Here is a 14,818-nt window from a genome sequence, read left to right on the forward strand (position 1 = left end):
CTGGACTCAACATACTTTCTTCAATTTAAAAGTGAGTGACCCCCATTTTGATGGGGTTTGGTGCTTGATTATACTAGGGTAAATGGTAAGTGAACTACATATATATATAAATGGAGCTGAGATGTCATCATCTTAAATATACAAAACAATGGCCAAATATGCAGTAGATTATTGTAAATGCATAAGACCCTGGTAATATTAAAATATGGTTCAATTAATAATAACAATATCATCAGATTCATAAGAGATGCCTTTTCTTCTCAGGCACTGTACTGGAGCTTGCTATACAGGGGCTTCTGCTCTCTGAAATTAGTCATTGAGAAAGATGAATCAATAATTATCAGAATAATTACTGATCATTGGTTAAATATATATTGAGCTAGAAGAAAAGAAATAATATTAAACATGTAGTTATTATTTACCAAATAAGTTAAATTAATTTCAGAAGTTATTGGCACTTACTATGTGTCATGAATTAGAGCTGCTGCAGCTTTCCAAATACAAACTCATTTAATCTCCAACCTTTTATGAGGTAAAAGCTAGGATTGTCTCCAAAGTGAAAGTTTAGTCCAGTTCTCACATATCTCATAGGTGGCAAAGCAGGTTACCTAACCCTCTGTGAGCTTGTTTCTCCATCTGTAAATTGGGAATGGGGGTGCAGTGGAAAGTATATTTTAGATAGAGAAATCAAAAATTATATTCTTATCCTCTTAGCACCGTTACTAATATCACTATTACACAGATATAGTTCTGAAAGTACTATAGAACCACCAGAAATTTTATGTTGGTAACCTCATGACAGTTTGCTATCCTCCTGGAAAAGGAGTCCTAGCTTCCATGTCATTCAGAGTTCCATATTGCAGGACACAGCTTTGCTAAATTTGAAGCCACTGAGAAGGGCTTAGCTAGGAATGTAATGGGATTATTGAAGATTAGAATGTGTTTATATATCCATACATTATGACTGCAAGATACTTGAGGTGGCTGGTGTTGAAGTGAATAATTAAAGATTGTCAAACCAAAATGGTTGTGCCCAGAGAGACCTATTGCGTTTGAAAGTGTGCCCTTCCCCCTGACTAGGCTTCTGTGTACCCTTTGCTCTTTCCTGCTGGAAGACCGCTGTTTCCTAAATCCCACTCCCTGCCACCTTTCCCAGAGATAAACAGTTAAATTACAAGATTATAACATGAAATGATTAAAAACTTGTCACTTAGGATAAAAACTCAGGAGTGTGAGACTTTCTAATGGTTCCAGGAACTTTCAAAGAAAAAATTTTAAATAGCTTCAGCAAGGTACACCTTGATAAGTTTTGACATATGTAACCATTTATTCAAGATAGTGATTTTATTGGTCGCCCCAAAATTTCTTCATTCCCTTTTATGATCTATCCAGCTTCCTCCTGTACCTCCACTACCCCAAGTCCCAGGCAACTACTGTTCTCCACTCTGTCACTCTGCACTAGAATTTCATGTAAATAGTTTCATTCATCCTTTGATTTTTTTTTAAATATATCCATTTTGTTACATATATCAATTGTTTGGTCCTTCTTATTGCAGGATAATATTCCATTGTGTGGGTATAACACAAATTGTTTATCTGCTAACTGTTGGCTATGTTATTCATTTTGAGGACATTAAAAATAAATAACTACAAATATTTGTAGGAGTCCAAGTGCTCATATGCTTTCATTTCTCTTGGGTAAATGACTTCTAAGAGTCTAATATTTAACTTTTAGAGTCGGATTACATTTAGATTTTCAAATGACCACTGAACTGATCTGAAGGGCTTGTACCATGATACAGTCTTACAATATATTAGAATTCTGAACTACTATCTCTTTACCTGATATGCTCTACCTTTACTGATTTCACTAGGCATGTCACAGTACCTCACTATGAATTTAATTAGTTTACATAATAATTTACTCTCCTCATCACCTCCCCATGCTTTTTTTTAGTTTATATATCTACAAGTTTGGATTATCTATGCATATGTTAGTCTAACTTGATTGTTCTTTTTTAATTTTTTTTTTGTATTTTGAGTTTCTCTGTCTATGTCATAGACATATCCACAATCAAATATGTGACTTGAAATATTTTCTTGCATTCAGTGGCTTGTCTGTTTCTTTTTTTCTTCTATTGAAAATATATTCTTCTCTCACCTAATATATCCTGATTACATTTCCCCCCTCCCTCTACTGCTCCCACCCCATCTCCCATTGGGATCCTCTCTCTTACTGTCTCTCATTAGAAAAGAACAGCCTTCTGAAAGATAATAATAAAGTTTAACAAAATAAAATATAATAAAATAAAATAAAACTATCACATAGAAGTTGAACAAAACAAAAAATAGAAGGGAAGGAGCCCAAGAGAAGGCACACGAATCAGAGACCCACTCATTTGCAAACTCAAGAATCCCATAAAAACACTAAATCAGAAAGCCATAATATATACTGAGGACCTCATGCAGATCCATGCAGGTCCTTTCCATGTAGCTTCAGTCTTAGTGAGTTCATATGAGCTTTGTTCATGTTGATTTAAAGAGCTTTGCTTTCTTAATGTTTTTCATCCCATCTGGCTCTAACATTCTGCCTCCTCTTCTGTGGGGTTCCTTGAGTTCTGAGGGGAGGGATTTGACAGAGACATCTTATTTAGTGCTGAGTGTTCCAAGATCTCTCACCCTCTGCATTGTGTCTGGTCTTTATTTGTTCCCATCCATTGCAGGAGAAAGCATCTCTGATGATAGCTAAGCAGTGAATTGATCTTTGAGTATAGCAGAATATCATTAGGAGTTATTTCATTGCAGGTTTTGTTGTTTTTGACTAAGAGTATGTTTCTTTAACACTATTTTCAAATAACAGTAACTTTTAATTTAAACACATTTGCTTTACCAGTTTGTTCTTTTGTTATGGATTGTGCTTTGTGTGTTACAGCTAATCCAGGATCCTAACAATTTTCTCTTATAGTTCCTTTGGACACTTTATTTAGACTTTTTGTGCTGGTGTATAATATATTTGAAAGAAGATATATAGATTAAAGTTTGCTGTTTTGCATATTGGATAAGCAATATTTCAAAATATTTTATTATTTTTAGAAGTTGGCCTTTTCTCCACTGAATGGCTCTGTATCTTTGTTCCAGATCTGCAGTCTGTGGATCTGTATATCTACCTTGATGCCATCACAGACTGTTTTACTTCATAAGTCAAGAAATCTGGTAGTGTTTTTTTTTTTGTTGTTGTTGTTGTTAGTTTCTTCTTGTTCTTCTTCTTCTTCTTCTTCTTCTTCTTCTTCTTCTTCTTCTTCTTCTTCGTCTTCTTCTTTCATTTTTTTTCAATGGTGTCTCATAACTTCTGGGATTTGGGTTGGGATTGAGTTAGATCTGTGAAGCAATTTTCAGTACATTCTATCATTACTGTAATACACCTTTGAATTTTATTCTTTAAAACTGGGCTATAACTTAATTGTATAGTCTTTTCTTGGCAAAGAAAAGTCCCTATATCCAGTCTCTAGCATGTTCACACACACACACACACACACACACACACACACACACACACACACACACACTTCATTCATACATCTTTATGGTTTTCAGTGCATGTGGCTTGTGTATATCTTTCTGTGACATTTTTTATCATGATGAAAGCATCATTTATTTCCTATTGTCTACTCAGTGTATATAATACAGTTGATCATTATGTGTTAAGTTTATATTTTGCAGACTTATTAAAATTGCTTAGAATTTTAAGTAGCTTCCCTTCAGACTTCCTGGGATTTTCTGCACACATGTTTATATAATCTGTAAGCAAACATATTTTGTTTTCCAATTTCATCTCTTTTTCTTGCTTTGTTGCGTTTCCTAGAACTTCCCAAGCAATGTTGATGAGAAGGAGTGAAGTAGTGAGAAGGAAGATTCTTGTCCTAGTTTTTGGTTCTGAGTGAGGACTAGATATTAGCTTTTGTAAAATATCCCCCTGTGTTTATAGTGACGGTGAGCCACCATTTGTCTTTTTTTTTCTTTTAAAATCTTAATAAAGTGATTTATATGCTCCATTTTCAGATGTTAAACCATCTTTATGCTGCCAGTTGAATACCTGCTTGTTCATCATTCATTGCCTTTTTTACTTATCATTGCATTAAATTTACTAAAATTTTGTTTTTAAAAATTTGCACCTATATCCATGAAGGAATTTTGGTGTTGACTTTCTTGTGCTATCATCATCTAGGTTTGTATAAGGATAACTTTTCCTTCCTGCTTTCTCTCTTGACAAAACGCACTTCATCTTTTCAATACATGTGCATGGGGCTACAACGAAACTTGCCCCTACATGATGTGTGGAAATTCCATCTTCAAGAGAAAGATGAAGAAGGGGTATCTTCTTCCTTTATCTTGGTGTTCATTGCTATTTGTAGTTTTGTGTCCAACCATGCAGCTCATTTTGGTTTAGGTTATTTTGGATGAGATAATCTAGGCCCTATTACTTCATTTTTATCACAAACAAAATACAAGGAAACCAGTCACCAGCAGAAAGCACTCAAATGCACACCTCTCTGTACACGGTACTGGGGTGCAACACTAACTGGTCTTAGTGAGTTGTTTTATAAATTACTATTTTTTACATTCTGATCACAGTTTTCCCTTCCTCTTCTCCTACCCATTCATGCCCCCACCCCTTCTGTGCCCCATCCCATTCACTCCTCTTTCATTTCTATTCAGAAAAGGGCAGGCCTCCCATGAACATCATCCAAACATGGCATATCAAGTTGCAATAAGACTAGGTACTTCCCCTTGTACTAATGTGTTATTAAAAAAACAGAGCCATGAAGCTAGGAGGAAGACACATTTTAGGGGACAAGAGGGGATTTAGAAGGTGGAAATGGGGATGGACATGATCATATTTAGTTGTATACATATATGAAATTCTCACAAATAAAGACAATTTTTAAAATTTAAACAAAACTTTAAGTAATAATAATAATAGCTTTGGCTCCAGCCCAAATCTGAATGTTAAGCTATATAGTCCTTGGTGTGCAGATTTCCCTCATGGTGTCCTTCGAAGCATTATCAATGTCCCCTTTCCACCCTGCATCCTTTCACTCCCTTCCAATGTCCCTTTCCCCAACCTGCCTTTGCATATTCTATTTCTTCATCAACTTCAGGCTCTAGCCTAGTGTGGAGTCTTCATGAACTCATAGTGATGCCCTGGGGATGTTTAGTTTGGTTTCCATTGCTGTGAGATTAGTTTACGATGCCTTTTCTTTATCACTTAGATGTTTAGACTTGGCTTTTTGTTTGTACCAATCTGTCATCCTTCTTCCTATTGCACTTAATGTTCCTTAATAATGGATTCACAGAACCTCTCCTCTCTCTCATCAATTGGACTCCTGGAGCTCAGCCTGGTGCCTGGCTGTGGCTCTCTGCATCTGCTTCCATCAGTCACTGGATGAGGGCTCTATGATGACAGTTAGTGTATTCAGATATCTGATCACTGGAGTAGGCCAGTTCAGGCACCCTCTGGACTATTACCAGTAGTCTAAGATGGTGTCATCATTATGAACTCCTGGGAACTTCTCTAGCACTCTGTTTCTCTCTATTCCCATGATGTCTTCATTTATCATGGTATCTCTTTCCTTGCTCTCCCACTCTGTCCCTGTTCAAGCTTGAATCTCCTATTCCCTTATGTGTTCATCCCTTGCCCTCCATTACCCACCCCATCCCAGTTTGCTCATGTAGATCTCATTGATTTCTCCTTCACTGGGCAATCCATGCATCCTTCCTAGGGTCCTATTGCTAGCTAGTCTCCCTGGAGCGGTGGGTTGCAGCCTGGTTATCCTTTGTTTTACACATCAAGATCATCATGGGAAAATGTACAAAGGTGGCCAGCCAAATTAGTGGAAATGCATGAACTGTGAACCAATAGCTGAGGAGCCCCTATGGTACTGGACTAGGCCCTCTGGATAGGCAAGACAGTTATTTAGCTTGAACTGTTTAGGGGGCCCCAGACAGTGGGATTGGGAGCCGTCTCTGGTGCATGAACTGGCTTTTTGGAGCCTAGCGCCTATGATGGGACACTTTGTGCAGCCTTGACTCAGGGAAGAGTGGCTTGGACCTGTCTCAACTGAATGTACCAGACTTTGCTGACTCTCCATGGGAGACCTTGCCTTGGAGGAGGTGGGAATGGAGGGTGGGGGTGGGGGAAAAGCTGGGGGGTGGGAGGAGGGAGTAGAGGGGAATTTGTGGTTGGTTTGTAAAATGAAAAGAAAATCTCTTAATAATAATAATAAAAAGAATGGGTTCAACTTTTTCTGTGTCTGTTTGCTCAAAGAATTATCACAAAGTATCGCACACAGGAGATGCTTCATATGGAAATAAATTAAGTTAATAGGTAAGTTAAGAGAGATTTGGAGAACATTTTTGTGTTTACTTTCTACAGGTAGATTGTAAATTCTCTGAAAAAATTTTTTCACAAAGATTAAGAAAAATGGGAGCTTTTGGAGCTTCTTGTTACATTATTGATAAGGTCTCTAGAATAAAGGGCATGAATAAACCTCAGAAACTGCACCCTAAAATCATGCTGCTGTTTTGCTCAAGGAAATTAGAAAAGATAGGTTAGGATTCTGGAGGGTGACTTTCAAAACACAAGCACTTATTTTCCAGTCACTGCCTGAGAAATTCAGAACCTTCACTAGTGAGGGAATATTTTCGGGAAGTTGTGGGCTGGCCAGCCACAGTGCCTGAAGCAGCAGCATGTGGCTGGGGCAGATGGGAGTGGATAAGGGCAGGAATAAAGGCAGAGGAGGGACTGTGGGTGTGAGCTGAACAGAACACCATGAATGAGGAAAAGAAAAGGTTGGTTGAATTGATATTGAAAAGCAAACTGACTGATGGCATTAGCCGTATGGTGGATACCCACAATACTGAGGAAAAACAATCTCCTACTAATTTGCCCAGGTAGGAATCCTGAAGGGTCAGTTGTATCTTCTGTTCCTTCAATTTAAAATATATAGCATATGTAACATAATATATATACTATATAATATATCATATATTTATATACAGTAAATGAGATAGCAGAGTCTGTGCATCAGTTTAGGGGAATTTTATACTACAAGGTCATTAGTATGCACAAATGCGCCATCACCATGGTACAGAGGCAGAAAAACTAGGTAACCCAAATCATGCAGGTCTTCCAAAAATAATACAGCAAGAATCTTTCATTTGTGTCATCAGGCTACTACCTACACTTATACCTTGCTTTACACTATTTGAATGTATAGTGTATTTATTATGTTACATATTTCTCTCCATTCACCTTTTCCCTCTAACAATGCATCAACAAATATTGTCACTGTTGGCGGTGAAGCTAGCTTTGAGCATCTGTGTTCTTTACCATCTTGCAACAACTCAGCATTTTTTTTCAAAATACTTTCCCCCTACCTCAGCGAACCCTTAGAGACTGTGGCAGGCTGCTGTCTTTGGTGAAAGAAAATCAGAATATAATATATCTTGAAAGTCTATTCATATTCTGCTTAGTGACTATGCTAGTCTTTTTGTTGGTAAAGTACACAAACATATTTCTTTGGAATTAACACATTCTGGCTCTGTGCGGACAACACTTAGGTCTCAAAAATGCACAAAGTTAGGGCTGTTCTTACATTATCTCTGTGAATGCCATCTAAAACAAGAAATAAATATGACTGTTTCCCTATGCATAAGCAGCACAGTGTTCTAACTATTTTAAATTCTAAAATATACCTCTGACCTTATTTAATTATCATAAGCTTTTTGACTAGTCTTTAAGGTATCATCTCAGAAGAGGAGCTTGTGCTATTGAAAGATGATAGTACACTACAAAAGAAATCAGTTCTGTGTTAACTTTGATGAGAGCTGGAGATACTTAAAGGCACTGTAAGTGTGCATGCATTTCTCACATAGCAGACAAGTTCAGGTACCTGCCTATATACAAGCACATTTGTATATATTATCCATTTGCTGCCATTTTACTATTTTTCACTCATCTGTAGCCTGCTACCCAAAGATTGTGGTAGAAGTATTTTTCACCACTCTCTGCCTCCTACTTCTTCCCCCCCACACACTTATGGTATGTGCAGTTTTGCCAGACCCATATGAAGACAGGGGAACACTGATAGGATTGCTTCTCACAAGTGTGGGAAAGAAAATACTTCCCAATGAAAACATCTGTCTCTATTCAAGTCATGCCCAGTTATCCCCCCAAAGAAATGTTCTGATTAACTTTTTTAAAAGTCTTAAGATAGCAGTTTGGGTAGCCGATCTAATTAAGAAGTTTATGTAACAGATCTGCAGGTTTTTTTTTTTTCCTTCTTCAACTGGGTTCTTTGAGCTCAGTTTGAATGTTACCAGCTTTCGATATGCAACGGCAAAGTGCTTCCCGAGCTGAGAATTATCAGCTTTTGTGGGATACGATTGCTTCCTTAAAACAATGTGAAGAGGCTATGCAACATGCGTTCATTCCGGTAAGAAAAATACCTTATTTACTTAAGGATTCTTTTATTCATCTCATTCGTTCTTGTCACATTAGAAAGAAAGGCATTCTGTATATTTAAAGATGTATCATCTCTGTACTTCTTGCTCAGGATAAGTGAGTGTCTGTTTCTGTCTACTTTGTATGAATTCTGTATTCTTAATATGACCAAATATTGATCAATGAGAAAGAGTAATAGTGATCCAAATTAATACCATGAGGATAGTAGTTTCTAACAGTGGCATGCATTAAAGATGGAATTTATAATATTGCTATTCCTCACACTAATGCTTGAAGTTACTTGCAGTGTATAGTTTCTGGTTGGTACACAAAAAGTACTCAGAGTAGCTTGAATATCTTTGGCAGGTGGTTTTGATTGATAGATAGATAGATAGATAGATAGATAGATAGATAGATAGATAGAATTAGCTTTCAATTTCATGTCCTATGCTGATTTGAATAAACTCCAAATTACAGACTCTCTTAAGAAGTAAAATCATTTCTTCAGTAGTGATACTATGCTTACAGATCTGTTAAGATGCCAGATAGAATCTATAGATACACAAAATGATTCAATAAATGAGTTTTTCTTATTCCATATTGTCAAAATGATTTCTGTTCTTAAAATTTATCCACCTAGGAGAATGAGGCTGACTATGATTGATAGACTGAGGTGACTTGAACAATACCTGAAAGAAGTGTGTTGAAGTAGTTGATTCTTTTGATTTAATGTGTTTTGGAAGTTTTGAGAAAACAAATGAAGAATGATAGAACATTCTTTAAAATCAATCCTTATTAAAAATCATGATGAACTTCCTCTGTGAAATATATTATTTATGGCACATAAACTCAAGAGAGATGCTTCTTTCAACAATTAGAAAATCCAAATTTTCTTTAAAGTTCCAATCACTTTCAAAGTTCTCATACTGACTATAATCATGATATCTCTGCATTTTAGGAATCACCTAAATGTTGCAAAGACTGCCATATTTGAGTTTCTTCTAATTGAATTCTGTGTTCTTGTGGGATGACCATAGGCCCATCTTAAATATCAACAACACATGATACAGTTTTTGTTAGGAATTTTAAAAACTGGTGTTTGGAAGCTCTCCAGACCATGTGAAGTTATAATGATTCTGTTTTGAACTGGAACTTTTATATTAAGTTTGCTTCTACATTTGTTAAACTCTTCTTTCTTTGTTTTATCAAGAAAAGTCTGATATTCCCCAGGAATCTCTAGCATTTATTCCTTAGGCAGCAGGCTCTTAAATACACTTGCTTTCCCCATTCCTGGTTGCTAGTATGAACCTCTAATTTATCAAAAAACACATATAAGTATTTTATTCTTGGTTTCCCTGATATTTTGTAATTTTACAGAGAGAGGTGAAAAGGAAAGCTATAAAAAGGACATACTTCCTTATTTTCTGTTCTTCTGTCTTGAACTTTGTGACTGTGTAGATTCTTCTACTCCCAGAATTTAACACAGTGCCTGTCACACAAGGAGTGCTCAGTAAGCATTTTAGGAAAATCTAATTCAAAATTGGAAATTTCAAGTTGCTTCATGGCACTTTATCAGTAATTTTGTCTATATTGACCTGATAAAATCCTTTCTATCTGAACCAGTGTATAAAAAAAAATGATTCTTTATCTGATCCTTGCAGATAGGAAAGTGGCATAGACAGTTATATCTTAATACACAGAATATGCCTCTAGGTGGAACATAGCTGTTGAGTTGGTTCTGACGCCTCATGGGCTACCCTGTCTTCTACTCTAATATCTGCTAGGATGCACATACACATAAACATGCCAAATTGTCATTTTACTATGAAGCTACTGGGAAGTTTCCAATGTTTCAAACATTTTGTAATACCTTCAACGCTTTGTTAAATATATACCATTACAATTTAGGAAAAAAACAATAAGGAGCTATAGCTAGTGTTAAAATAGTAAGAAAATACTTTATAAATTGAGCTTCAATTTAGTTTGGTCATTTATTTTGGACCTTAGAAAAAGGACACTGTTCTCAACTATGTGTACTTCATAGCCTTATGATATGTATTTTATATAGTCATATTGTATTTATACAAACATATTTGCATACCAAATATATACATACACAGTTACATATGGCATTTCAGCTTAATGATACCCTTCACTGTTTAGGGTATCTTAAATTGCATACTGTTTCTTTCATATTAAAGAGATGGCAGTTTGTTTGGCTCAGATAATTGTATCCTATAAAAATAATCCTAATAATTTTAAAAGTTAAGTATTTCTAAATGAATGTTGTATAAGAAGTACAGATACATACCAATGTTGTTGATCTTAGGGAAACTGGACTGAACAGTCTCCAAACAGGTAAATGGTCTACCCTGCATGAACTGTGAGAGTGTGGATTCTGAGCAAGTAATGAGAATTCTATGGATCTTGGATGTTCTGTATCATTTCTCACACATGGTGACTATGAAGGGAATTTCAATCAATACAGTTCTGTAGACTAATAACAGATGCATAATCTAAAGCTATAGTGTAATTACTTCTAGAGGATCACCCAGTAACCATACAGCCTGAAATTCACTTTGGTGATAATAAACTTGGGGTAGTCAATACTCAATATATATATATATATATATATATATATATATATATATATATATATATATAGTCTTCAGAGACTATGGAAACCAAACTGTACACCCCTCAGTTTCAACATTTGATTCACCCTATAGTGATGAGATAGAAATCAAATCAGCTAGGTTCATCTGCTAGACCCAACAGCTCTGAGTTTAAAATACCAACAAAGATTTTCCATATCTTTTAGTAGTAAGTGTTTGGCCCATGTAAGCTAATAAATATTGAATGCATGTATGAGTACAGATCCTTCATGAAATGCTAGTAACTCAATCTGTCATGGAGCTTTGGGGCATCTTCTGGTATCTCTGGGGATCAGACAAATTTAAAGCTTTCATGTTTTATGCAAATGATTATGTAAGTTTGTAAAATAGCCTCATAGTTAGGAGTTCTTCTTCATAAAGATGTATCTGTGTTTTTATTTACTTATCAGTTTGTTGAGCTCATTCCCTTTCTGGAGTCCCTGGTATCTGCCAGCCTCTATTCTTGCCCATTTACAAGGGACACCAATATTTCTTTTTTTGTTGTTTCATTTTGTTTTGTTTTTCAAGACAGGGTTTCTCTGTGTAGCCTTACACCTTTCCTGGAACTCACTCTGTAGCCCAGGCTGGCCTCGAACTTGTAGAGATCTGCCTGCCTCTGCCTCCCAAGTGTTGGGATTAAAGGCTGGTTGTGGTGGGACACCTACATTTCTTTGTGGCGCCATCAACACTTAAGAGACTTCATTGCCTCTTGACTAAATGGCACATAATGTCTCTTCTTTCCATGTGCTGTGTTGTTTTCTTTTATGTTGTTAGTCATCAACATGGATTTAGTAAAGTCATTCAGTCTGGAATTCCATAGGATATTAGTGCATTTCATCTACCCATCTTGCTACTTGTCACTAGGCTTCTCTTCATCAAAGACCAGATACAATGGAATTCATTCATCTAGTTCAATAATCTTAGTTCTCAGTTCAAGCTCCTCAACTGGCCTGCCTCATTGCTTCTCCTATGCCATTAGCCTGACAGTAAATTCAGGATTTTTCTACCTCTAACTCTAGTGGCTTTCAGTGCTTATAGCCAGAGAAACTTAGAACAGTGAGTGACCAGTGACAGAGCTAAAATACAGAAGGAAAGGAGATAACAAAGTTAGAGAAAAGATCAACAAGTCAGTTGAGAATAGCTGGCATCAGAGACTTAGTCATTCAAGAAGTGACTCACATCCTCCCTATATACCTTCCCACAAGCCTGACATCACTTGGTACTCCTTTGCCCTTTCTTTGAAGCCCTGATGAAGAGGGAGTACGGACTCAAGTAAAATGTTCTGTGAGATGACACTGCCATCATCACTTACAAGTTAGAAAGTCAGTAGGGCCAGGTTCCTGTTCAAAATCAAACAGTCAGTGAGACAAGTAGTTCAGCCTCCTAATACCCATCCCACTTGATTTTATCCTTGTCCTGTTTTTTTTTTTTCAACTTTTGTGTTTTGTACTATAAGTAGTTATAATGGTTTTCTCCTGTGTCCCCATGACCCTGTGAACTCCTACATGGCAAGAACATGTGATTCTCATCTCTCCCTAATAGTCTGCACTGCTAAAAACAGTACCCAAAACAAGATGTTTGCTAAGTGAGTCTGTAGTGACTGATTAATCCAGGAGAGTGCCAATTTAAGCAGTTATGAGATGAGGAAGAGGAAGTGATCCTTGATTCATGTATCCTGAAAATCTGCCTTCTCAGCTCCAGGATGACTTCCCCAGATACTGCTGGCTCTTCTTTAGGGGCCTGCTTAGGTCAGCCCTGAATAGCATTTGTTCAGTGATGGATTCCAGTCCTAGTTCATGGTGTTCCAAGTGTGTTTTTTCCTCTCTGTATTCTAAATATTACTTGATGCATAATCTTCCAGTTTGCTGGATTCATTTTTCTATTTTATTCTTCTTGCCCTTACTTCTCATTCTGTTTAATGATACCCTAATTTTCTGTCTAGTACTTTCTGAAGAATATGGACAGCATTATTAAAGGATTTCCTAATAGTAAAGAAATAAAGATGACAATCTGTGGAGACATTCAGTTTAAGATGGGGAAGGCACTTAACTAGAAGTGACCTGGATAATTATAGCAGTGTAAGACTGAACTTTTTGAGACTGCTAATAAAGAGGAATGAGTTGCTGCTTTTTCTTTTTAAATAATAAAACAACAAAAACATCTCTCTTCTCTACATCAGATGGGTAGTTTGCATCATCATTATCTGTCATGTATATACATACATACATACATACATACATACATATATATACATATATATATGGAATTCACACATACACACTCACACCTTCACACCAAGTGATACTAGATACAGAATGCCTTCCCTATATTCCAATATTACTCATTTGCAGAGATTTTTTTTAATTCATCAATTGCAGCTATTAGCACAAATATGAGATATTGTACATAGGTCAAATCTGTACTCAACCATTCCCACCTACCTCACACACTCTGAAAACTGCAAATCACAACTCTGAAAGTATTTGTTACAACAAAAACAAGTAAACAAGCTGTTCATAGTTAGCAATAGAAACTTCCTCTAGTAGCAAAACAATTAAAAGTCATGCACATCAAAACCTGTCTTGAGCTGGTACTATTATAGGGTACTATTAATACCCAAAGCTTTAGTTAAATATTCCTATGTAGGGGAAGATGCTCAAAAGCAATGACCTTTGTCTTTTTCTTTTCTTTTTTTTTTTAACAATGAAAAGCAAAAAGAAAAGTATTTGTTCAAGCTGGACATCCTAGGAAGAGGCCAGAGATCCAGTGACACCTTCCAACACACACACACACACACACACACACACACACACACACACATATCTATCTTTGGGGTTCTGACCAGAAGGAAGGTTTTCAATAGAAAGCAAGAGATATGCATAATGATGCAATCTAACCAAGGTACGGTCCTCTGCCCATCATTGTTCCATATCCAAGTGCCTCCTTCAAAGTTAGTGTGTCCTGTGAGGTCATCTGAAAAACTGTAAATCTTTATCCAGGAGATGACTTCTTCCTCTGGGTACATGTAGACTTCTGGAAGAAGATTCCTGGGCATTCCTTTCTTTCAATAGCCTCATAGCCAAAGACGGGAGTACAAGTATCTATCTAAAATATATGTGTCCCTGCCAGAGAACTTAGTCACCTTTCCTCACTCTTTGTTTTAACACCTCAGTCTGGAGGTGAAACTTGCCTGAATCTGAAACAGATAGAATAAACAATACAAGTAGGAACCAGGGTTAGGATACATTCAGGTAGGGTCAGGTATTGTGCATAAAAACCATTTCTCCAGAACCTCTCAGCTTTTCAGTCCTTTTAGAATGACTGACAGGAGCAGCTCCATCTTGTCAGTTTGAGACTGAGTCTCCCCATGATACCTAGGCTGGCCTTAACTTAAAGTCTTTTTGCTTCAGATTTCTATGCGCTGAGATTATAGACATTTCTCCTTTTTAGCTTGTGTAGAAACTAAAAATTTATTCTACCATTGCTGTTAGTGGGCCTGTTGCTACCACAGCTGGGACTACTGGCAAAATCTATTTTCCTTACCTGCTCTTTCTTGTTATAACTTTGAAAAGAAACATTTAAATTAAATTACTTTTCATTACTGAGAGCAGAAATGGTTGGGATCAGAAATATTTCAGTAGATCGAACTCCACTAGACTGT

General features: G+C 36.5%; 1 protein-coding gene across 7 annotated transcripts in view; it reads left to right on the plus strand.

Annotated features, from left to right (window-relative positions):
* Positions 1 to 14,818, plus strand: part of Dlg2 (discs large MAGUK scaffold protein 2) — a 901,904-nt gene that overhangs the window by 163,168 nt on the left and 723,918 nt on the right. For 2 of the 7 annotated variants that reach the window (XM_036186476.1, XM_036186491.1), the window contains exon 1: positions 8,367 to 8,495. The exons of the other annotated variants lie outside the window; for them this stretch is intronic. In XM_036186476.1, coding sequence (XP_036042369.1) covers positions 8,373 to 8,495 — 123 coding nt within the window. In that variant the 5' untranslated portion in view covers positions 8,367 to 8,372. Of the gene's footprint in view, positions 1 to 8,366; positions 8,496 to 14,818 lie in introns of those variants that run through there. 7 annotated transcript variants of the gene reach the window in all.

The sequence above is a fragment of the Onychomys torridus genome, chromosome 1, assembly GCF_903995425.1.
Source record: "Onychomys torridus chromosome 1, mOncTor1.1, whole genome shotgun sequence".
NCBI classification, from domain to species: Eukaryota; Metazoa; Chordata; class Mammalia; order Rodentia; family Cricetidae; genus Onychomys; species Onychomys torridus.